This window comes from Echiichthys vipera (assembly GCF_963691815.1).
Source record: "Echiichthys vipera genome assembly, chromosome: 1".
NCBI classification, from domain to species: domain Eukaryota; kingdom Metazoa; phylum Chordata; class Actinopteri; order Perciformes; family Trachinidae; genus Echiichthys; species Echiichthys vipera.
Genome location: NC_139826.1, coordinates 7,226,237 through 7,248,975, shown reverse-complemented (window position 1 = coordinate 7,248,975; position 22,739 = coordinate 7,226,237). Strand labels below are relative to the sequence as shown.

Below are 22,739 nucleotides of genomic sequence, written 5' to 3'. Positions count from 1 at the left end.
CACCATACTTATTCATAGTAGTCTGGATCTTGTTCAACTCGACTTTATTCCTGTTAATGACACAGTAATTACACTGTAACAGTTTGTCCGCATGTGTAATTACGCCCCCATTGTACCGTCGCAATTAGATGAATATCCTTGCTTTATAACCTAAGGCGTCAAGTTGGCAAATCCAATTTCAATTTGTATGGAGCATTTTGCCTGCTTGTTTGAGCCGCGGTAAAGACCAGGGATATGCAGGCTAATCCTTGCCATGTTAAAACGCTGTTCCTCTTAAAAAATGTAGACATGGGGGATTCTCTGGAGAGAGTGAGAAAGAGAAAGAGAGAGCCAGAGGGAGTGCATAGAGTCTTTAACAGCCAGGAGCCAAGAGGTGGGAGTAGGGTTTAGGGGTAGTGGGGAGGCTGTGGAGGTATGTGTAAGGAGAACGGCTTTAGGCCTTACATGCATGGAGCAAAGCCTATTTTTTCTACATTTAGCTACATTTTGCCGACATTATAGCAACAGAATGAGGAGACGCTATCGTGCAAAATGAGGATTTTCAATGGTGGGTTATTTGCATACGAGCTGGCAATGAAAAGTGAACATTTTTCCAAGGCACCAGGTCCTTGCAGATGTGAGAAGTTTCATTCACATCAAGTCTACCTGTTGCCGAATCTTCCTAACATGACTACTACGCTGCACAGTGTGTTTTCGCTACAACTCTGCTTCTCTGAGGCTTGATCAGCAGGAAACAACAATTCTGCAGTGAAGTCATACCAAGGATAACCAAACAGAAAAGACGGTGATGGGCATAAATATAATTACCTCTTTGTTTTCTTAAAATAAATAAATAATTGTATTGAATAGGAAGCATGGTCAAGGTTAACTGCTGAGCTATATTGTAATACAGAAGGTCTTTAAAGGACATCTCTGACAGGCCTTTGTTTTTCTGTTCTTTTTCTTCCTCATTTCTCCCTTTTCCACTCATTGCTTTTAAACAAGTGCAGTCTCAAAGACAAAAGCAGCGGAGTTGACCTTCTTTCACAGTTGAGGTGTTATTTTTGATTACTATAATTCAAGTTTAACTCAAAATTGCTGTGGATAGGTTGTGGGGCAGAGGCTCACACATACAAGCACACCTGCAGGTGCATGCACACACACACTTTGACTGAATGAAGAGGACTTTCTTTAAACCTGAGATATTGAGATGAAGACATTGGGACAGTAGCCACATCCTGCAGAAGAGGCTGATATGCACACATAGCCCCCCCCCCGCACACACACAAACACTCACCAAACATGCATGTAGAGGAGAGGCATGACACCTATCTTCACATGCGACTCAGACACATTTTTTTTTCTCACACATCAAAAGCTTCTAATTTGAGAGTCCCTTAGCTCCAAATGTGAATCACATTGTGTAAGTTGTGAAGAAATACACGTTTCACTACTTCTGAAAAAGAAACAGGAAGTATCAAAAACAGCAGGCAATTTAACTTCGTTTTTTTTTAATGCCAACCCTGTTTACTTCCCACATTTCCATTCAAAAACACTGCATCCCAGTCTGTTCAGATCAGGGCATGCCTAATCATTCTATTTTATTCCTCTTTACAAATCTATTTTCCACCTGTGCCATGCTCTCTAGCAGTTAACTGCAGTTTGACGTCCTATTTTGGCACACACACACTTACAAAGCTCTACAGTAACAATGTGAGGACAGCCTTTCAGATATGACAGCGGCAGATTGACAAAGAGTTTGAATAGAGCCAATGTATCAAGCAGTGCAGCCTCTGACTGAGCACTGGGCCACGGTGAGACACACTACCTGTACACACACTACACATGCACACAAACAGTAAGACAAAGACAGCAGGAAAGGCAATGTTAAGGCCTAGCAAAATCAGCAGGCTTTACACGATGAAATACACTATTTCAATATATTTCTTGTTTTTATATATTATTTAATCCTACTCCTCTTCTGCAAAGATGGTGCCCAGGGGGGAAGAGATTTAAACACTTGACTTAATCACACGCATTTCTTTGTGCTTTGTTAGCATGTGGTGGTAAATACTATTGGTTTTATTTGTCAATTATTATTTTAACTGTAATTCCCTTATTTTATTTTGTATACCACACACTGGACGTTGATGTACAACTTCTGAAGTTGTTGAAACACCACAAGCTGTAGTCATCAGATTCAAAGTGCTTGACTCAAAAGAGACAGACAGAGCGACCGAGAGAGAGAGAGAGAGAGAGAGGGAGAGAGAGAGAGAGAGAGAGAGAGAGAGACAGAGAGAAAAACTTCCAGCATTAAAATTCAGAAGATAATTACATCCGCTACACCCCCACCCTGTTGAGAAAGTGTAATGTTTAATAGTCTCTATAAAGAAAATAGGTTTTTATCTCACTCTCATTTTCATTAATTCCTAATTGGGGTGGGGGGTTGTCTGTTATTATTTCTTAGATTAAAATAAACATAGCCTGTCCCATGTTCAAACCCATCACACTACACGGGCATGATAAGGACTTCATGCCTCTGTGAATAAATAAACAATTTCGTCTCCACTGGTGGAATTAAGTTGCTTACAGCCTTAAGCTAAGCCACTCTGATTTATATTTATATTTATTTATATATTTTTTTCTCAAAAGACTTAAAAGCACATCCTCGCTTTTGCAAATGAAGTTCGTAATTTTTTTTTGACCTGCTTTATATGTATATCTTTAATTAGTGTCTTGTTTAGCTTAAACCGACTGATTATCGCATAGTCGTGACCTAATTACTGCGCACGCTTCTCGACGCCAGCATAGTGCCCCGAGGAGCAAGCGAAAGTTACCTTTAAAAACTTGTGTAATCATTAGCAACGAGCCTCTCTTAATCCCACTAAACATACACTTATCTAGCATGTGTTGGCTCGGTAAGGAGAGGGGAGGGGTATAGCTGTCTCAACATGTTTATTCAAGACATTTATTAATCGCTGTGGTTAAAATGAGTTTGTCCCTACGCTCCCAGTCTTTACTATTGTTCCACAGGGATATAGGCTGCTAACCTGTCAATGTGAATGCTATGGTGAACCAGGCCTCTTCAACACAGCAGTGTCAGGGGATGATTGTTACTATGTCCAGCATTAGATTTTACAAGTGAGACAGCATTTACACTAAACAGTGTACTTTCCATATCTGGATGATACACACTTCAAATGTATGCACCTGGATGTCCTCTGTCTGTATGTGCATGTGTGTGTATGTGTATGTGTGTAAAGTATACTTGAAAGCAAACCACTCACTAAAAAATACATTAAGTAGTGAGTTATGGAAAAAATATGTGCCTCTGATTCTTCAATGGTTATTTGAGTTATATTTAATAAATTATATTTAAAGAGATGGATTGACACTTTGATACTGTATACACACATCTATACACTGTACAACGTGATTCTCATTGGAAACTTTAGGTAAAATTGTGACACAGAAAGACAGTAACATTGAATAAAAGAAGGAAATAATTCCCACGTGTACGTCAATGGGATACAATTTTGATCCCTTTATCCACAGACTGACCAAAGAATACAAGTGGTTGTCATTCATTCTCTGATTTTCTTTTTTCTTACCTGATGATGGTGAGGAGGGGTGCGGGCTGTCATCTTGGACGCTTCCTGTCTGGGAGTGTCCTCCTCCGGCTCCGCTCTCTTCTGTCACGTTGGATGAACCAGGAGTGGTGGAGCGGCTGATGGACTGGGACTCAGGGTCACTGGCTGATCCCCGGCGTTCATCCAGACCTTGTTGCTGGAGCGCGTCCTCAATGCCTCTCCTGTCTTTGCCATGAATGCGGGAGTGGACAACCATTTGATGGTAGGTTCTGAAGACCCGGCCACAGTCAGGGCATTCTGAAGGCTTCTCCTTTAGGACGGAGAGACTGGAGAGGCTGTAGTCGATGTTTGGGCTTCCCAAGCCAGCCAGGGCTACAGGAGCCTCAGCACTACCGTGGACAGACATTAAGTCACGATGACTGTCAAAGCCTCTCCCTTCCTCCTTCAAGGACATCATGGCTCCACTAGCGGCCTTGGATCCCTGTAAGGCCTCCGAAAGCTGCTTTTGCTTGGAGCTGTCATTATTAGCAATCAAGGAGTAGTCTTGTTTATCCTTTGAGAAGGAAGCCAAGGCCCCAGCACCACCCATGTCATCTTCCTGCCCTTGGGGTAGATGGTGCTGGTGATGCTGCTGCTCCTTCGGCATGAAAGACCTGTCCATAGCCATGCCACGAGCCATTATCTGCCAGGCTTGGTAGCTATTGAGTGAGTCCATCTCTGCCACTTTTGCTGCAGCTTGGAGGCGTTCCATGCAGCTCGATTTAAGTGGTGGCACAAGGTTCAGACAGCCCAGGAGTGAGCGCTTCTCATTTTCGCCCAGTCCATGTCCCATACCACCTGCAATTGGCCCAAGCAGCTTCCCGAGCATTTCCTTTTCCTTCATGGCTATCCCTGCTTTGGCCAACATTTGGTGCTGCTCACTAAGACCATGTTTCTCTGGTGAAAGAAAGCCTCCTTGAAGACAGGAGATATAGCGGGAATAAAGGTTGGCATGAGCTTCCTGAGCCAGATTGCTCATGCTATTGACAGCAGCCATGTCCTGCTCACTGGGCTGGGGTGGCTTGTTCTTGATGGCAAGCTTGTTGAGATGCACCTTCATATGGTTCTTGAGGAACCAGGGTTCTTTGAAGCGACGGCCACAGATTTGGCAGCAGTGTTCAAAGGAGTCCTTGTGCTTGCGCATGTGGCCCTTAAGGAACCAAGCTTGGCTGAACACCTGGCCACACACATCACAGCGGAATTCAGTGGCCACCTGTGTGCCACCGACACCACCAGCACCCTGGCCCTGTGTGTTCTCGGCTGTGATGTGGGCCTTCTCCACGTGACTTATCAGATCCTCTTCATGGGAGGCAGCAAACTCACACAGAGTACATTTGTAGGGCTTGTGGAGTATGCGGATGTGGCGGTCCAGCTCCTCACGTTTCTTGAACTTCCCTTTACAGAAGGTACAGCGGAAGCCAGAAGTTGGGTTCAAGGACTGATCATCCTGGGTGCCAGCCGGCTTAGGTGAAGAAGAAGGTTGTGAAATTGTGTCAGGAGTGGCTAGGCCAGAGGGGGGGAGGAGGCCACAGGCTGAGCCTAGTTGCTGCTGATGGATGTTAGAGCTGCTATTGAGGCCCAGATGGGGTGTTGGAGCTGGTTGGAGGACACTGCCACTCCCCCTCATCTGCTTGTCCCTTAGGATGGCCCTCTCCTCTAGCTCATGCAGCAGCCTATTCTCCTCTCTGACACGGCCGCGGCCTTTACCAAGATTCCCCAGCTTGTGGGTGCGAAGGTGTATCTTCAAGTTTCCCTTTTGAGCGGCTCGGTGGTCACAGTAGGGGCACTTAAAGGGCTTCTCCCCTGTGTGTGTGCGCATATGCAGTGACAGGATGCTGTTGAAACGGAAGCGCTTGCCACACAATGGACAGGGATACTTTCTGTTCTTGCGGGCATCATCTTCGATATCGTTCATTTGGGACATGATTCCCAAGTTTTGGCCGTTGAGAAACTGCTGCAGGTCAACACGCCCGTTCAACCCACTTAGTGCCCCTGCGTCAATGTCTCGGTTGAGCTGATTGGCTAGCAGGGCCATCTGACTGCTGATAGGTTGGCTGGCCAGGGCTGCGTGGTGGGTCTTCTCATCCAAAGGCGTGGCTGCTTTCTCTTCAGGAATCTGTTGTGGGCGGTGTAGGTCAGGAAAGGCGTGTCCTAACTGGGCAGTAAGCTGATGAAGCTTTTGACTGATGGGGTAGCGGCCATTTAACACTGCACTACTCAGATGGGCATCAGCGTCAGGCACCGCTGATGACACACCAAGACACAAACTGGAGTCCTCCATCCTGTAAAACCAGACAGATAGAAGGGAACATATTAGAAAATATAGAATTTGAAATATTTGAAAACAATGGATGTTTCGGTGGCTGCTGATGCTCTTCTTATTTGCTTTCCAGATTGCAAATGGAATATAATCCAACCACATGTTTAGGACTAATGTGTTTCTTCACTTAGGGAAACAACACCTGTACTGTTTGACCCAGTACAGGGAAATAAAATGTATTGCCTTTGATGCATAGAGCATTGTGTGAATTGTCAGTGCCAAGGGCCTGGAGAAATGCTGTGACTCCATATAACTTTTTCAAAATGTAACACCATTTTGGATTGAATAATTACTCTGTAAACACAGTGAGCAGTGTATAATTAAGCTACTTGTGCCCATCCTATCAGAATTCCTCCAATTACACGCCTTAATGAAACGGAGCAACGGCATTGTCGGGGAGCCACCGCAATACTACAATTATGATATTAACAATAGCACTTAAAGCCAAGGGGTTACTCCAGTAAACACAACACTCTTATCTTGTTGCCACGACACTTGTCTTGGCGCAAAATTCCATTAAAGATCTGCACTACATTTGATGTGAATCACTTTGCTCTCCCTCTGCTTCTTTCTTTTCCCCCAATTCTCTCTCTGTGTCTGGTTTCTTTTCTCTACCTAAATCATTTATAGTTTCTAGGATGGAGAAAACAACAGTTGGCTGTAATATATGGGCTGCCAATGTAGCCAAAGACGCACTGCTTGATACACGGTTGAGAGGAATAAGCAGGTAGCAGTTACTTTGTTGGAATTATTCTACCTACTGTATGACACAGAACAATGGTCTAGTCTTAGATTGCTCTAATGCTACTGTACCAAAATATATCACAATGTTCTGAACATGTTGTACTGTCAAAGTTTCAATTTCATGTGTAACATCATTGAATCAGTAACAACAAAAAAATAATTACATTTGTTTTAATGCAGATCCATCTTCTCTCTGGATGGAGAGGTATAAACATCTATCTGCGCACTTCCTCTGGCTGCTTGCAGGGGTCAAACCCTCAGAAACAATAACCACGGTTCTGCTTTGGTCAACAAAATATTGTATAATATCTCATTAAGCTGATTAGTATGCTGCCTGGTAACAGTGGCAGCTACTGTGCTATAATGCATGATTATAATCATCAAAAAACTCCTTTCATGGTGAGGCAGTGTAAAGTGCTCTCATTTGGTGAGTTCATTTTTAGGAGAATGTGTTTTTAGACAGCTTTTGGACCTAATCTGGCAGCATTGGGGTCACACCCACATCAAAAAATATGTGCATGTCTTCAGTATACATTTTACAGGCAGAAAGGACAACTGAGGTTCTACCAAACTCTGCTTTTCTCTCCCCCTACAGTACATTTCTAAAGTAGCGAGGACTCTACGTTGTGCTTGGCTCATTTGTTTTCCTGTTTATTTGAATTGTTTCTCTCTTCCCTCACTCTCTCCCATCAGTAGGAGGTTAGTAGACATAAGGGGTGCCTGTTCTTTTAGCCACTGGCCCCTCCAACACACTGTTGATGGTGGATTCTTATCTTGCGGGCATGAATCAGACACTGTGAGCCGCTTCCACTTGTGTTTAAAGGAATGTGACACTTGTGGGCTGCCCTTTGAATTCTCCTTATTTATCCCCACAAGTATCTTAAGCAGTTCTACTGAATTCATCAAGAATATAATGGGCATGCTATGTTCCGCAGGCTTATGGGTAACAGCTAGATATGCTTCTGTCAAAGCCTACTTAAATTTACGACATATGTTATGATCGTGTTCTCATGTGACTTGAATAATGCTGCACTCATCTTAGAAATAAAGCCTTGTAAAAGCCTAATAATAAAAAGTTTATATTTGAATGAAACATATAAGGTATATCGCATATGTGTACGTTTATTGTGAGAATAATATTGGGAGAGAATTGCTAAGAAAGATAAAACTTTGTTAGACTGCTTTGAATGGCTTTGGTTTTCAATTGTATTTATGTGACACCCCAGCTTCCATCACCAGGCGTGCTTATATCCGAGAAGACCTTATTTGAATGGGCCCTTTTTACAGAGGCGGCTGCCTTTTGGAATAGAAATCTGTGATTTAAACTAGGCTGATGAGCTGTTGCTCATTTGGGGAGATAGCAGCTTGCCCTTTTCTTCAATTTGATTTCTGCCTTTATCTTTAACATATAACAAAGGCAGATAGACAATGGAATAATGTGAAATGAACTGACGAATCCAGTTTGTGTTTTTTATAAACGTATCCTGGCTGACGAGCGTATGCAAATGAGACACATTAATATGCCTGCCTTGCTCCCCAGTCATTTTATATTTTTTCCCCTGATTAAAAAGGACATTTCTTATGTGACATCCCCCCTCTGCTCATATCAACACACACGCAAGGAATTTGAGGGTGATGTACAAGTCGAAACACACACACATACACACACACACACACACACACAACCATTTGACTACAGACAACAATTCAATATGCACATGCCCTCTAAAAGACACAGTGAGTATGTTGCAACTCACCCAGCACTATCACATGGCTGCCCACAGATATCACACCAACAACTCTTTGTATTTTGACATCATCCTAGTATTACAAGTCTCATGCAAAATGTACAAAAGAAAACTACTCTACGCAATATTAATGTAGCAGTGCTATGCTTTTAGAAGATGAAGGCTCAGGTTTGTCATTCTTACCGGTTGTATTAAGCCACTTTGTCCCTATTATGTCTCACTGTCTCTGCCATGGCTTTGTAGTCTGTGTAGACTCCGGAATGAACAACACATCCACTCTGTAGCTTTGTACTGGTACAGTATCTATCTTCCGTTATTCTAACCTGTATAACCTTATCATTTCCTGGCATGTACAGCATTGCTGCCTCATTAAAACTATTGGCTCCTCTGATACCTCTAAAACCACAGAGACTTCCTTTAGCATTTTCTCACGACAGTTCACTTGTTGTCTTTATAGTTTGTGGTTTAATATTCAGCAAAGCACCATATGTACCCGTAAAACACACAAAAAAATCCTGCGCACATTCACACACGCACACAGAACCTGATTTCACTCCTCGGTTTCTCTAAATGCATTTTTCTTCTCTGCTCTTTTTCTCTTCAAGCCTCAGCTTAATTATAAGTGGTATCTGTAACACAATGGAAGTGTATTTCAGTCAGCATTTGAATGTGCTCAGTTCATTTCTGTCTTATCAATGGTGCCATGCATCATAAATGCATAAGGGATTTGTATGTGTTTCTCTCTAATTGTAATCATATAAAGTATATGAAAGACAGTGTCAATATTAGGAATAGCTACCTATTATAAATTCATATTAAAATAAACTATTCCAAAGGAATAGACGTCTACTTCCAGGCCTGAGATTTGTCATAAAACTTTCCTCTGACATTTAAGACAAGATGGGGAGAAAATAAGAGAATCGAAAAGCCATTAGTTGGACTTTACTTTGTTATTTTGACATGTATCGACACAAAACCCATCGACTAATCACAATGCGATACCTCATTAAGTCCTAATGAAGTAATTCATTGCATTAAACAAATCAATCATAATTCACAATGTGCTGAATTCCATCATATTTCCACGAAATCGTTAATGGGGGGGGGGGGGTAAATGTTTGATATTAAGCGTGAGCAGCAGGGACAATCGGATCCACTCAGTTTTCAAAGTACGAACAGAGCTTCCTCGTCATTTCAGAGATCAATTACCTCTGGGTAAAAGTTGGTTTAGTTCAAGTTAGAGGTAGAACAGACCAGATATGAGTTTCTTCCTGGCTTATGTTTGGTTTCTATTGCAGGTGGTCTTTGCACGGCGTCTAATTAATTCAATAAAAAAGCCGCCTTGTTTTCCTTCCTCTCTCGCTCTTTGACTTCACTGCATTATTACTTTCTGTAATGAGGCGAAAACACTCATGGAAGACAGTCACACAACCCCTGCAAGACTCAATCCTAACTTCATCCCAAGCCTGGAGCCTCTCAATCAAAACTCATAACACTATCAAAAAGATGTGACGCTTCAGAGATGGATTGTTCTTTTCTAAAGGGAAAAGAAAGTCGAGCTGCAGACAGGGCCCAAGATCAGATCCCATCTAGATTTGATTTTAAATATGGGGATGTTTTTTTTCTTACAAACACACACATATTGTATGTGATTCTCTTTTTAAAAATACATAATGTGTGCTGAAGGGCTAGGGAGGTGATGGCAGTCGCCTGAGACCCAGAGCTCTTACTGGCTGGCAAAAAAAACCCAACCACATGGACCACTTTGTAGTGGAAACCTTTTCAAACACAACACTAGAAAGACAAAAAGTGGAATGATTTTTTACATAAACATCGAATATTTAAAAACTTAATAACATTGGCTTAAACGCAGAGAAAATAAACGCAAGGGAGCAAGGATTTGATGAGGGCACGGACTCAAGAAATCAGGAACAAATATGAATGAACAGGAGCCTCTGCCCCTCCCTCTTTCTATTGCACAATATGTCATTGAGAGCTGTTTAAGAGGTCCTGTCAACAGGTAGTTCAACTTTCAGCTCATCCCCGCTGATCAGTGGGAGCCCTCCTGACAGAGAGAAAAGAAAGACACCGGGAGGGAGTGGGAGAGAGAAAAAGAAAAATGTTGTGGGTCTTTTTATCCGTCCATCGCTCTGACAGCCTTGCAGGGGATGCCATGGGAGGAAGATCAATGCAGGACAAGCGGATTCCCACAGTTCATTGTTCCGGGCCAGCCAAATCATCTTCCCAAGACGGCCGGGAGCTCAAAGCTTCCCTTTATGATAACCATCCCTGGTATTATTCCCACTATGATGATGGTGACCTGCAGATGTCTCTGTCTGTGTGTGTGTGTGTGTGTGTGTGTGTATGTGTGTGTGTGTGTGTGCGTGCGTGCGTGCGTGCGTGCGTGCGCATATACATCTGTGAGCACCTCTCCCCTCTCGAGCGCGCTACAATAGCGGTCACAGCAGCATGGAAAGACCCCTGAAGCAGCGAACAAAGCAGCGAGCGCAGGATTAATGGCGGCAAACGTTTGTTAAGCATGTTACTGCTTAGTGAGGTTCAGTGACAGGAGGGAAAGCCAAAAAAATAATACAAATCATAGTAATTGACTTTATAATGATAGCGAACGTGCCTCATCTTATGCACTGCTCTCTGCTGCTTTAATACTGCAACTAACGCATCTTATTCGCTTGTTACTGTCGCTGTGTGCCTCTGAACTAGCAGTGATATTAGGTATTAAACAGATATTTATCAGTTTGCTAATACTGTATTTTTGGGAAACATTGAATATCAAGTGTTTTGTAACTTGAAAGATTCAAGGGTGTCTCAGTGTAAAACCTGCAATAAAAACTATACTTTAATGGTGCACATGCTGTCTCAGAGGCTTTCCCACTTGGACAAAGGGACAGTGAATGCATACCTTGTGTTAATGCTAATTCATTGTTTGATGTTATTTATGGTTTTAAGTCTGTTACTTGTTTATTTTAGGAGAAATCTTTGCCATGCTGTTTGTTTTCACATTTTGCTGTTCTTTTATAAAATAGATTCTGATTGTCTGGGAAAATGAAGGTAAAATAAAATAAAATAAAATAAAATAAACAGTTCTTGAGCAAACATGAAATCATAGTTTATATATTGAAATGATCACATTTTAAAATACTGGTGGAAAATATCAGCATTGACAGTTAAGGTTCATATCAGATGATTCAAGTTTAAAAATATCACATTTACAATTATCACATTCTTGACTTAAGGATTGTGATATATGTTTTTGTAGTTAAGAATGTATTCATCATGGACATTACGACCAAAATCATCATTAATTGCCATGAGACTGATAATCCATTGTTTCCTCCTGACAGTTTATCTTTACAGGCATACATTTCAACAACTTTTAGTGCTTCTCTTGAGAAATATTGTTTTATTGTTTGTATCCATGCTTATGTGCTGGTTCCATCAGTGGTTTTATTTCTACCAAGCATGATTCAATGATCAACTTCCTCCTCAACTCATGTTAAAAAATTTGTCTGATGTTCTGTAATGTACCTGTGTTCTCGGGTCTGCTCTGTGTCTGGTGACTAAATTCTTCTTCCTGTCAACTCAGTCAGAAAACCAGGACACAATACTGCGTGCACAAGTGTATATGTGTGTGTGCGACAACAAACATAGCAGTGTAGAGCGCTCACGCATGGTTAGACCGCAAGAAGAAAGAGGTCAGAGGGACAATGACCACAGTGTATCTGTCATAGCTTACATCACTGGTCACCCTCAATGCTGCAAATACACACACACACACACACACACACACACACACACACACACACATAGAAATCTGTAGGTCAAATTATGGGCCAACACTGCCTTTGTCTCTCGCAGAGTGACTGCAGTGATGACATACAAGATTCAAGATTGAGACGAAAACCAAGTGGAGCTGAGTCTCACTCTGTTTTTCAGGTGGTGGCAGCGAGAAAGAGACAAACAGAGAAAAAGAGAAAGTAGTTGAATGTCAATACGGCCTAAATAACAGAATATCAGAAATAATTGCTGTTTTCTTCCGCTCATGCTGGGCGCATTCTGGTAGAGTTTTGCATAATGACTACAGTAAAGGGGGGGTGGTGGCGGTGGAGGTAATAGTGGTGGGTGTGTAGCGGCGGTGAAGGTGGTGGTAAAGGGAGGGGTTGTTGTGACAGGTGCCGAAATCAACCTAGGGAAGCAAGGGAGACAAAGGTTCAATTTACTAAGAGGAGACTTTAATTGTTACACAGCTAATTAAGAGAAGAAGGATCTTTTTTTGCACTCTTGACTATTTACCGAGAGCTGTGTGTGCATACATTGGGAGGTAAATTGTGCCTTCAAGCCAAGTGAGCTTATAGTGAAGAGTCACAGTGTGTGGTGTGTGTGTGTGTGTGTGTGTGTGTGTGTGTGTATGTGCTCTGTGTGTTTCAAGAAAGGATGGGGTGCTACCTCAACATACATTTCTTTTCACAGCTTCTCACAGTTGGCCATTTGGGACTTTCCTTTTCTTTTTTCCAGCTAAAACAAAAGTCTATGGCTAATTAGCAGCACTCATTACAGGAAGCGAGTCAGGTAATTATTTTACATCATGCTGCCGATAATTGAATGATTCTTCAATGTCTGAATGTCTGTTTGAAAGTATCAGTTTTTCTCCAGCCCCCACTCTTTTACTTCTCTTTTCTCTTTGTCTTTGACTCAGATAAGAGAGGCTCTGGATACAGGTACTGCTGCCATATGCTCTTGACTGAAAAAGCTCTTGTGTCGATGTAGCAAATGGGATTTTTAAATATTGAAACTGCCGCATGTCTTTTTAATATGACTGTGTTAAATCTTTCTTTATTCCATCACTTTGATAAACTCCCCCTTTCTATCTCTCTCTCTTCTCCCACTTTCTACGTCTCTTGTTAATCTGAAGAGTTTGAAGGGAACTTTAGCTCTCTGTGAAGTAGTTAAACTTATTATGCAACCATGCTGTGTCTTTTTTTTTTCTTCTTTAAGCAGCACACTTCCTGTTTAAGAAAGCCAACTAATCTTATCAAAGCCATCAGACTTGAGTGGAAATGCTTTGCGATTCTCTGCATATGTTACAATATCTCTTAGTGGCCTCATAACTGCTATTGTTCTCACGCACTTTTGGCGTGTCTGGGGAGGAAGAGAAAGAAAAAAAAATCACCACACTCTTTCTCTCCTTTCGCTTCAAAGTCAGATGTACAGTGAGCTAATGTGGCACTTAATTTAAAAGGAAAGAAAGAGAGAGAGAGTGAATTGTGCATTATCTACTTTAAGGCCAGGGTGTATTTATTACAGACTAATTGTAGCAGAGGAAGTGCTTTGAAGGGGTGTGCTCTCGGGAGAGAGGGTGGAAGGCCTCAGGGACATAAGAGAGCATGTTTATCTATCAAACTTTATCAGAAAAACACTGTGGCGACTGCCCTTAAGATCAGAGATGGGGTGTGGGTTTGGGGGGAGCGGAGGGGGAGGAATAGATTTACAAGAGGAAATAAAAGATATGAAAGAGGGATAAAGAGAAAAAGAGTGAGAGAGGAACGGACATGTCAGCAAAGCAGCGTTTGCATCGATGCCAACACCTCAGTGAAAGGCAGCACTGATTAAAGCAGGAAGGAGAAGTTGGGTGAAACCTCAGAGGAGGGTTTTTTTGAAGGCTGCGCTGTGAACCGGACTACAAAACACACTGTTACACACACAATGTGTTTTTATAGTCGGTGCAAAACTTATGCAGACACACCTGCTCCTGCAAAAGCAAAAATGGATCCTGTGTATGAAGCTGTGTGTGCGTGTGTGTGTGTGTGTGTGTATGTGTGTGTGTGTGTGTGTGTGTGTGTGTGTGTGTGTGTGTGTGTGTGTGTGTGTGTGTGTGTGTGTGCGTGTGAACATTTTGTCCTCGTAAAAAACAATGGATAAGTCATTTTAATCAGTGATAGCTGATCAGGGATACTTGCGTTACATCATTTAGGGATGCATGCCTTGAAAGGCAGAAAACTCCACTTTAGCAATAAGGTTGGGTGGATGGGTCGAACACACACAGGACTTTAAGCCTAGCCAATGATATCACACATTCAATGGAGTGATAAAAGTTTGTTTTGGGCGGTAAAATGCAACATACACATTGAAGAAGCAGTAATATTAATCCAGAAACATCAGATATAATAAGAAAACACTGCTGGGGACATTTCACTGGAGACTGGCTTCTTTTACTTTACATTTTGATGATAACATAGGACTATAAAAGCCCTGAAAGGCAAGGTGAAAAAATAAATTGGGGCATTATTGGCCAAAATCTAAGTTGAGGCTTAATTAGTCTGTTTTGAAAGCCGAGCCTGACACACAATACAAAGGGAAGCGAAGGTTCAGCAAAATGCAGCATAAATAACGTGTTTTACCTTATTCGTAAACTACAAAATTCTGTAAAACACAATGGGACTGTGCATTGGTGCCGACTTGGGTTAAATAGTGTAGATATAAGGTCTGATGGAATCATATTTTGAAGAGACTGCCAGTTCCTTATAGCTACTTAATATTCAAGTCAATGGGTGACGTGATCATGATTAGAGGTTTGGTCACTGCAGATTGGGCTTTCAGTCCAAATTGTCTTAAGCGATGAGACAGTGCAGAGACAGATCCATGCCCTGTTTAGGACTGAACTGGAGAGCAACTCCAGCTGCAGTGTTTAACCGATTCCTCACTGAGAGTCTTTGCATCATCCTGTCCTCTTGTGCACTTGTATTACGTAGACGACCAGCCTTTTTGAGAGACTTTGAATCTGTACCCTGTTTCAATATTGTTGAAATCACAGACTGTGAATGCCAAACCTTTCTCTGATGGCTGAGAGGGTCATCCCTTTGGCCTTCATCTGGACAACCTGCTATCTCAGGGTTTCAGTGTCCTTAGAGCAGCTCACCATCTTTCAAAGTAACCAGGAAAGCCGGTGCCAGATTAACATCAATAACTGGGAGGTATTTGACAGTGTTCTCCGATTTTGCTCACTGCTTTTTCCACAAAATAAAGGTTTTTGTTGAAATGCCTTTGTTATTTAAAAAAACATGCTGGGACAGCAGTGGTATAGCCACAGCTGATATTCTATCAAATTTGGATCAATACAAGAAAAAAATATTTGAGGTTAAATCAAATATTAATAATTTGTTCTCTAATTTGGATCTCCAGTGTGTGTTGTTATGATACATTTTGCTCCGAAAATGACCACAAAATTTAGATTTACGTGAAGTTTAATGCTGAATAAATCCAGTCAACAGTAGCACCAACCTCGCGTTGTGTCAGCCTCTGAAGGTATTCTCTGGCTGTGCTCCAGGGTTCCTTGTGTCTGTCTACACCAGAGCTTCAGTTCGGAGCTGTCTGTCCCAGCCAACACTGCATTTCTCTCATTCTTCTCTGCCCTGCCTGACCTTCAGCATCATCACAGACTTATCTTCCACAACAAAGGCTACAGTACACACAATCATTAAAAAGACACAGCAAGCACACACACATTTTTGTACATGTGTGCTCTGACTAGGAGGCTTAGGTCATTAAGGCAGTAGATGTTTATCATGAAAAATGACCTCTCTGTGGTACACTTCATGAACTTCCCCTTCAACATACGCACATTGTACTGGAGCTTACACAAAAGAGACTTTCCTGTGACAGTCTATTTACACTGTCCCGATATGCACTCATGCATACACTTGGACTTAGACAGTTGATTGTGTTATGATGTAACGAAATACTGTGCTGTGAACTTAATATGTAAAAGATTATATGCAAAACAACCGCATGAAAATGCTGCCCAGGGAAGATATCTGTTTTCCCCTCTGATTGGGTGCTAACCGAAAAGAATGCATTGTTAAACTCGGAAACAGAGCAGCTGTGGCCTTTTGGGATGAGTGGTTTGCATTTGCTGTCGTTTTTGTCTAAGTTGTTGCTGTGGGTAGCTTGGACATTGCAGTTCTCCTTGTTTAAAAACCCAAATATCTTGACATTTACAGCAGCATTATGAAAATGTCTGACACCGGCGGTCTGGCCATGACAAGCTAGCTTACTAGCCTGCCACTTGATGGAGCGCTGAAGAGGCTGCATCCCTCAAATTCCCTCTCTCCACACACACATACACACACACACACACACACACACACACACACACACACACACACACACACACGCACACACACACACTCACTAACATACAGCATTTTCTCCATGAGTTTCAGAGCAGCCCCAGGGTGTTGGATGTGGGCAGTGGTGGGAGGTGGAGCTGGGGTGTGGGTGCTTATAATCTGCGCACCCTCTCCCGTCTCCCACCACTGCAAAACCTTGCTTCCTTTCTGCTTTCTGCCTCACCTCCTTGGCACCCCTACCCCCACCCCCACCCCCAACCCCACCACACTCCTCCCATCCCTCTCCATATTTTCTCCCCCTGCATCTGATTAAGTTAACAATGTGGTGTTATTTGCATGCTGATTTTGCACACCCCGATCCTGCCCCCCCCCCAAACCACCACTCGCTATCTCTTTCTCTTTCTCTCTCCCTCCCTTTTTCTCTCTCTCTATCTCTCTCTCTCTATCTCCCTTCACTCGCTCACTCACTCACTCACTCACTCACTCACTCACTCACTCTCTTCCCCGTCTCTCTCTATCTCTCTCTTTCTCCTCAATTCTCTGACAAACAAGAGAGGCAGGATCAGAGTAATGTGATAGCACAGCAGCCAGCCAACGCAATCTGCCTCAAAGACCAGGTGTTCGCAATTCACCTCCCTCTTAATTCCTGCCCCCATCATTTCTCTTGTTTTTATTCCTGTTATTCTTCTCTTTTCTCCCCTCCCCAAGTTCTTCTTCTTCTTTCGTCTCCTCTCATCTATCCCTGGTGTGTTTATAAGGTTGTATTATAATCAAATCTGGAGCGAGGGAGGCCTGTCTTTTTTTATTAATTATAGGCCACAGTTGATGTGAATGTATTCCGAAAGCATCTTCAAAATAGGTCGGCGGTACAGTTTGCTATTCTTATCACATTTAAATGTCAACACGGTGCAAAGCCCTACAAATTAGTTCAGGCAGGCTTCAACCCCCATTTAACATTTAAAGCGCCATTCTGTAGGGCTCAGAAAGCGATTTAAATCAGTTTACACACACACACACACATATATACAGAGATAGCGCGTCGTCTTTCAAACTTCTCATTTCAACACAGACATTTAACTGCCAACCTTTGCCTATGAGAATTCAGTGCACCATCGAGAAGAAGGGGGGAAGGAGGAAAAAAGAGCAGGATGAGAGAACAAAAAAGAGATATAAAGCAACAGAAACAATGCATTAGCTTCATGAATAATAAATCTGCCCGTCTATCCATGCAGAAAAGATCCAGGTTTTCAGCATCTCTGCATAAATCCACTGTCCGAATGAATAAATCAGAACAGGGGGACATTTTCTTGAGCTCTAGCCTATAACTGGTAAATAACAACAATGATTTGAAACACATCTGTTCATATGCAGTGCCAGCTAACCCCCATAGAGCAGCATGAGACAATAGAAGCCTAGTGCTGTTGTTCTACATATTGGTGGCTGGGCATATCAAATAGAGTTTACCCATCTTACACACACACGTTCACACACAGAGATCTACTGATACAAACAAACATAATCAACAAATAGGAATCACGTACAATCCACCATAAAACAGCCGACATTAGTATCCTCAACAAAAACACAACTGTATTATCCCTCTTTCAATAGGAAATCTGAGATGGCTTGCTATGAATTAAAAGCTTGATCCGTCGAACGTGACAGCTGGACATAATTAAAGGAATACAATATTAGTGAAGTTAAGAACCATGGCTTGAATTCCACTATTGAACATTTTTTCAAACTTTTCTAACAGTCCCTTCGTGAGTTATAACTAGGAACCATAAACAGAAATCCTTAGATCGTCTAAAAACATTGGAAGCAGTTCGCTTCACTGCCCAAAATGGACCAAAACTGCTTTGGTTTGATTGATTTGGCTAGGTCATTATGATTAATAAAAGTCTGAGGCTGCAAGCAAAAGGATCACATTCTCAAGCCTCTGTAGTGTAGCACAGAAAGAATGGGAACACAATGTACAGCACAACCTGCCAGGGAGAACGTTGATAATTTAGGATTATGCAAATGTCCAGGTTACATTGATTCGATTCGATTGAATGTGAATTGCGAAACAGATTTTTAAGAAAATTAATTTTCAAATACCTTTGTATTTTAATTACTCTATGATTAAGATTAGTAAAATATTAGTTATGGAAACTAAAAAGTTTATCTGGCTGATCATCTGATGGGCAGGGCTTGGTTTTGATTTAATTTGCAACACAAACAGTACACTAAATTATGTTTCTTAAACCACTTCATGTGAGAAATAGGCAATACAGTAACTGATAACTGAGTCATGTCTGATTAGCACTGCATATATTCACAGTCAGAATACTTTGATCAGAGTTTGACCAGAGCTGTTATTGACACTGCGAAAGAGACTTCTGAGCTCTGATTGGTTCTTTTTCTTCAGGCGTGGTGGAAACTAGCAGATGGCATTAGGAGTGCACAGGGAGTTCTGTAGAAGTAAGAGAGGAACAGAAGATGGAGGTAGTGTTACATGACATGTCCACAAATGGATTTCTCATTTTCTTAAAAAAGTTAGAAAGATCACAGTTTTGTTAGGGGGATTTAGGGGGACACGTGACATGTTCACTGTATTGACATTAAACCAAAACCACAATCTTTCTCTAACCTGAACTAAAGTTAGTTTTGATAACCAAACATGGGACTCAGGATGTGGAAGTCCTGCACTTTGTACACACACTATCCAACAAATAGTGGATAGTGTATGTAAATTTGCACTTCATTCACATGAAAAAAATCAAATAATAAAATCCAATCAGAGATTGTGTCTCTCCACAACATAATTGAGAAACTAATTTGTACCATAAAAACGTCTTGGACACAGGGTTGTCATTTGATGTCAATCATGGGTTGTCAACATGATGTTATTAGTAGTTATACTGGGTTGTAACCCCTGTCTCAATTCAGGGATGGTCACTGACGTTCAATGTGGACTGTCTCCTTGATCTTCGACCCCTGACACCTTCTGGCACACTAATAAAGATTAATTTAAAATAATCAAACTACCTTGCTGTAATTTGGTTATAGGCTGTATTCTTGTAAATCTAAATTAACCAAAGTAAACTTTCAACTGTGGCATAGAGGTAAACAAACAGACTCTGTCATCACCCTCTTAAAATGATAAATCCTTCCATGATGCAACAATTGACTGATTCTAGTGAACACTTCTGACACTTAACTGGATGCGGAGTTGCCTTCAAGATTTTGCCTACACACACGCACACAAAATCCCCCTAGTCAGAGGGCTTATTACAGGGGAAAGGGGTGATGTTCAGCCTTAAGGAGAAGTTGGCCCTGTAAAGCTGTTTCATGCCATTGAGATGTAGGATCAACTACGAGCCTGAGGGACACACTCACACACACAAACACGCAGAGCCCCGGAGCAGTAGACTTGTTACGAGACTTGCTGTGCATCGTTACACTGCTGACCCCAGCTGTTCCAATGACTATATGAATGTCTAGGAGGGAACAACTCAAGCAAGCAGAGCGGACAATCACAGATTAAGATAAGGCAGAAGAAGGACATTTGGAAAAATTAAGATGCCTAAATGGTGATCCACAACACTAATGCACTCCTCTATTGAGTTCAGTTCATTTTAGTCTATCGTTACACTATATACACATAAGTATATATTAGGTAGCCTAATATGAGAACAAGAGCCAGTTTAGGGGTCACAGAGAGACTTCAGTATCAGCTTACAATTGCCCTATTACATCAGCATAAGTAACTGAATCCAAGGAGCTAACTAGCTTATAAGAGACCCAATCCCTCTGACTGACTATCCTCTACCTCTAGGCCTGACTTCCCATCCAGCTCAAAGCAGAATGTTCTATGGGTGTGCCTAATGCGGACTCACTGAAATGTCAAAGCATTATATATCCTTTTTCGCACAGAGTGGTCCCTAAGGGTTTAATTGACTATGCTGTAAAGTAAGTTTGAGAGCCGCGAGAGAGTGTGATGAAGATGAATATGTTTCATTAGATGGCAAACAGAACCTGATGTCTTCAATTGGCATTGAGAAAGAGGGAAATGTCTAATATAGATGAAACATACATTTATCCGCACGCGATCCACACTGTCACAAAACAGGCGTAGCTGTCCACTCCTTGGCTAATCACAAACTTACCACGGTAGCGATTGATATTTAACATGTGTTCTTTTCACCTTTTTTTCCCCTCTCTCCTGGTTAGCCTCTGTCTTTCTCTGAACCAAACAAGGAAGGAACGAGCTTCCAACGGCTTCAAATGCTCGTCAAACAAAGAGCAGAGCAGATGACAGAGAGAAGAGAAGGGGCCCCGCTACTATCCAGCGGCCTTCGTTTACCAATTATACTGAGTACCTGCTGACAGGTGGGTTGTCACAGTGTCTGCTTAGCCACCCGACTCCCCTCATCTTCCCCCTCCCTTAACATCCCAACTCTTTCCATCACGTTCTGTTACAGGAAACTCACCTCCAGGTGAAAAAGAGACAAACAAAAAGGATAAAGAGGATAGTGGAGAGTTTGGCTTCAGGACTCAGGCTTTGATTCGATACATTTTAGAGCTGCAAGACAGATGATGGAAATTTTAAGTTAAGGAGTCTAGGAACTAGTTTAATAGGAGATTTTGAAGACCAGTGCTGAAATTGCCGCCATTATTTTATCAAAGTAGGAAAAACTGATTTCGATCGTAACTGAATAACATAGTAGGTAGCTTAATTGGTCATAATTGGTTGGTGCATTGTCAGAGCCCTATTATTCTCATTTAAAGCTATGTACAAGGAGCCTTCAATATCAGAAGTGGACAACATTAACTGTCTCTTGTTTTTGACAAAATTCCAATATATCGGAACACATTTTTTTACATTTCTTCTCTCACTTTTTCTCTCTCCAATAGCTTTCTCCTTCCTGAAACACCACAAGGAGGTGTGAAGACAGCACCACCCCCCACCCATATCTCTTCTGTCTTGCCGTCTCAGAAACTCAGCCAGCCAATGAACACAACCAAGACAAAACATAACCATAATGGCTCATTAAAGGGAATGGAGATGACTTAGGAAAACAAAGCAGCCTTCAATGGGCTGTCACCGAAACTCCTGTGATGGTACGTCCAAACTCACGCTGGTGACAAGGAGGCAAAAGTGTCATCCTCCCCCCAAAACTCGTGATGGTTTGGAGTGTTTGGACTGTGCTTGACGCATCCCTGTATTTGTTCAGCGACAAATCTAATGTGTGCACAGCAGAGTGACAGGCCTCTGTGCTCCAGAGAGAGGAGAAAAGGGGGCCTTCTCCCACTTTTTCTCTACTTTCTTAGAGAGGAGGTATGACTCAAGTATTGTACGTGTGCAAGAATGTCCCAGTTCTACAGGGAGTTAGCCAGGGTAGGTTACAAAACAGTACGTATCCACAGTCACAGTCAGTTACTTACAATAGATGGCCGTTGGCATGCCCAGTTTTGAGAAGCAAACAGGAGGACAGCTAAGTGATGTACAGCTGTGGACAGGGGCAGCAGTAAAATGTATTTTAGCCACCTTTAAAAATCAATATTGGTTTAAGTGTATGCTATATTTCCACCACTTTACCATGCCGTCAAACTGTTACTGTGCGACTTTGGTGAATCTAAATTAACCTTTTAAAACACCAAAGTCACGCAACTCCTGTGTTCTGCAAGGTAAAAGTCAGCTGCTTTGAAGAGAGTGAAATACCAGCTTCTGGGGATGCCAACTGCCGTCTACTGTAGGTAACACACTGACTATGGATAAGTACCTCATATAACTGCACTTCAAAATATCTGAAGTATCACATTTTCGAAAGATCTGATTGGGTCAGGGTCACCACAGACCAAGGCAATCATCAAGGAGTCAGAGTCAGTCAGCATGGCCTATGACTGTTTCAAATTTCAAGAGGTATGTGTGAGGTCCGGTTGCTTGACACAATTATGTAATGCTTTGTTTTGTGCACATACAAGTTTGCACAAGAACCGTGCAGAGGGTCCCATTTCCATCATTTAATTGGATTTAAATCTTGTGATGGTGAAGGCTACAGAATATGATTCACATCTCACACTTTCATACTTTTCAAAACACTCATGACCCCCTTTACCCACATGGAAGCATCTGCATTTGTTAGGTTTCGCCACCTCATTTTTTTTACCTGTATCATATACCAATAAG

The 22,739-nt window shown here is 42.0% G+C and overlaps 1 protein-coding gene across 1 annotated transcript in view; it reads right to left on the bottom strand.

The window, feature by feature from the left end:
• znf536 (zinc finger protein 536) overlaps positions 1-22,739 on the bottom strand; it is a 205,046-nt gene that overhangs the window by 97,860 nt on the left and 84,447 nt on the right. The window contains exon 5 of the mRNA XM_083919571.1: positions 3,591-5,890. Within this exon, the coding sequence (XP_083775697.1) occupies positions 3,591-5,889 (2,299 nt within the window). The 5' untranslated portion in view covers position 5,890. The remainder of the gene's footprint in view (positions 1-3,590; positions 5,891-22,739) is intronic.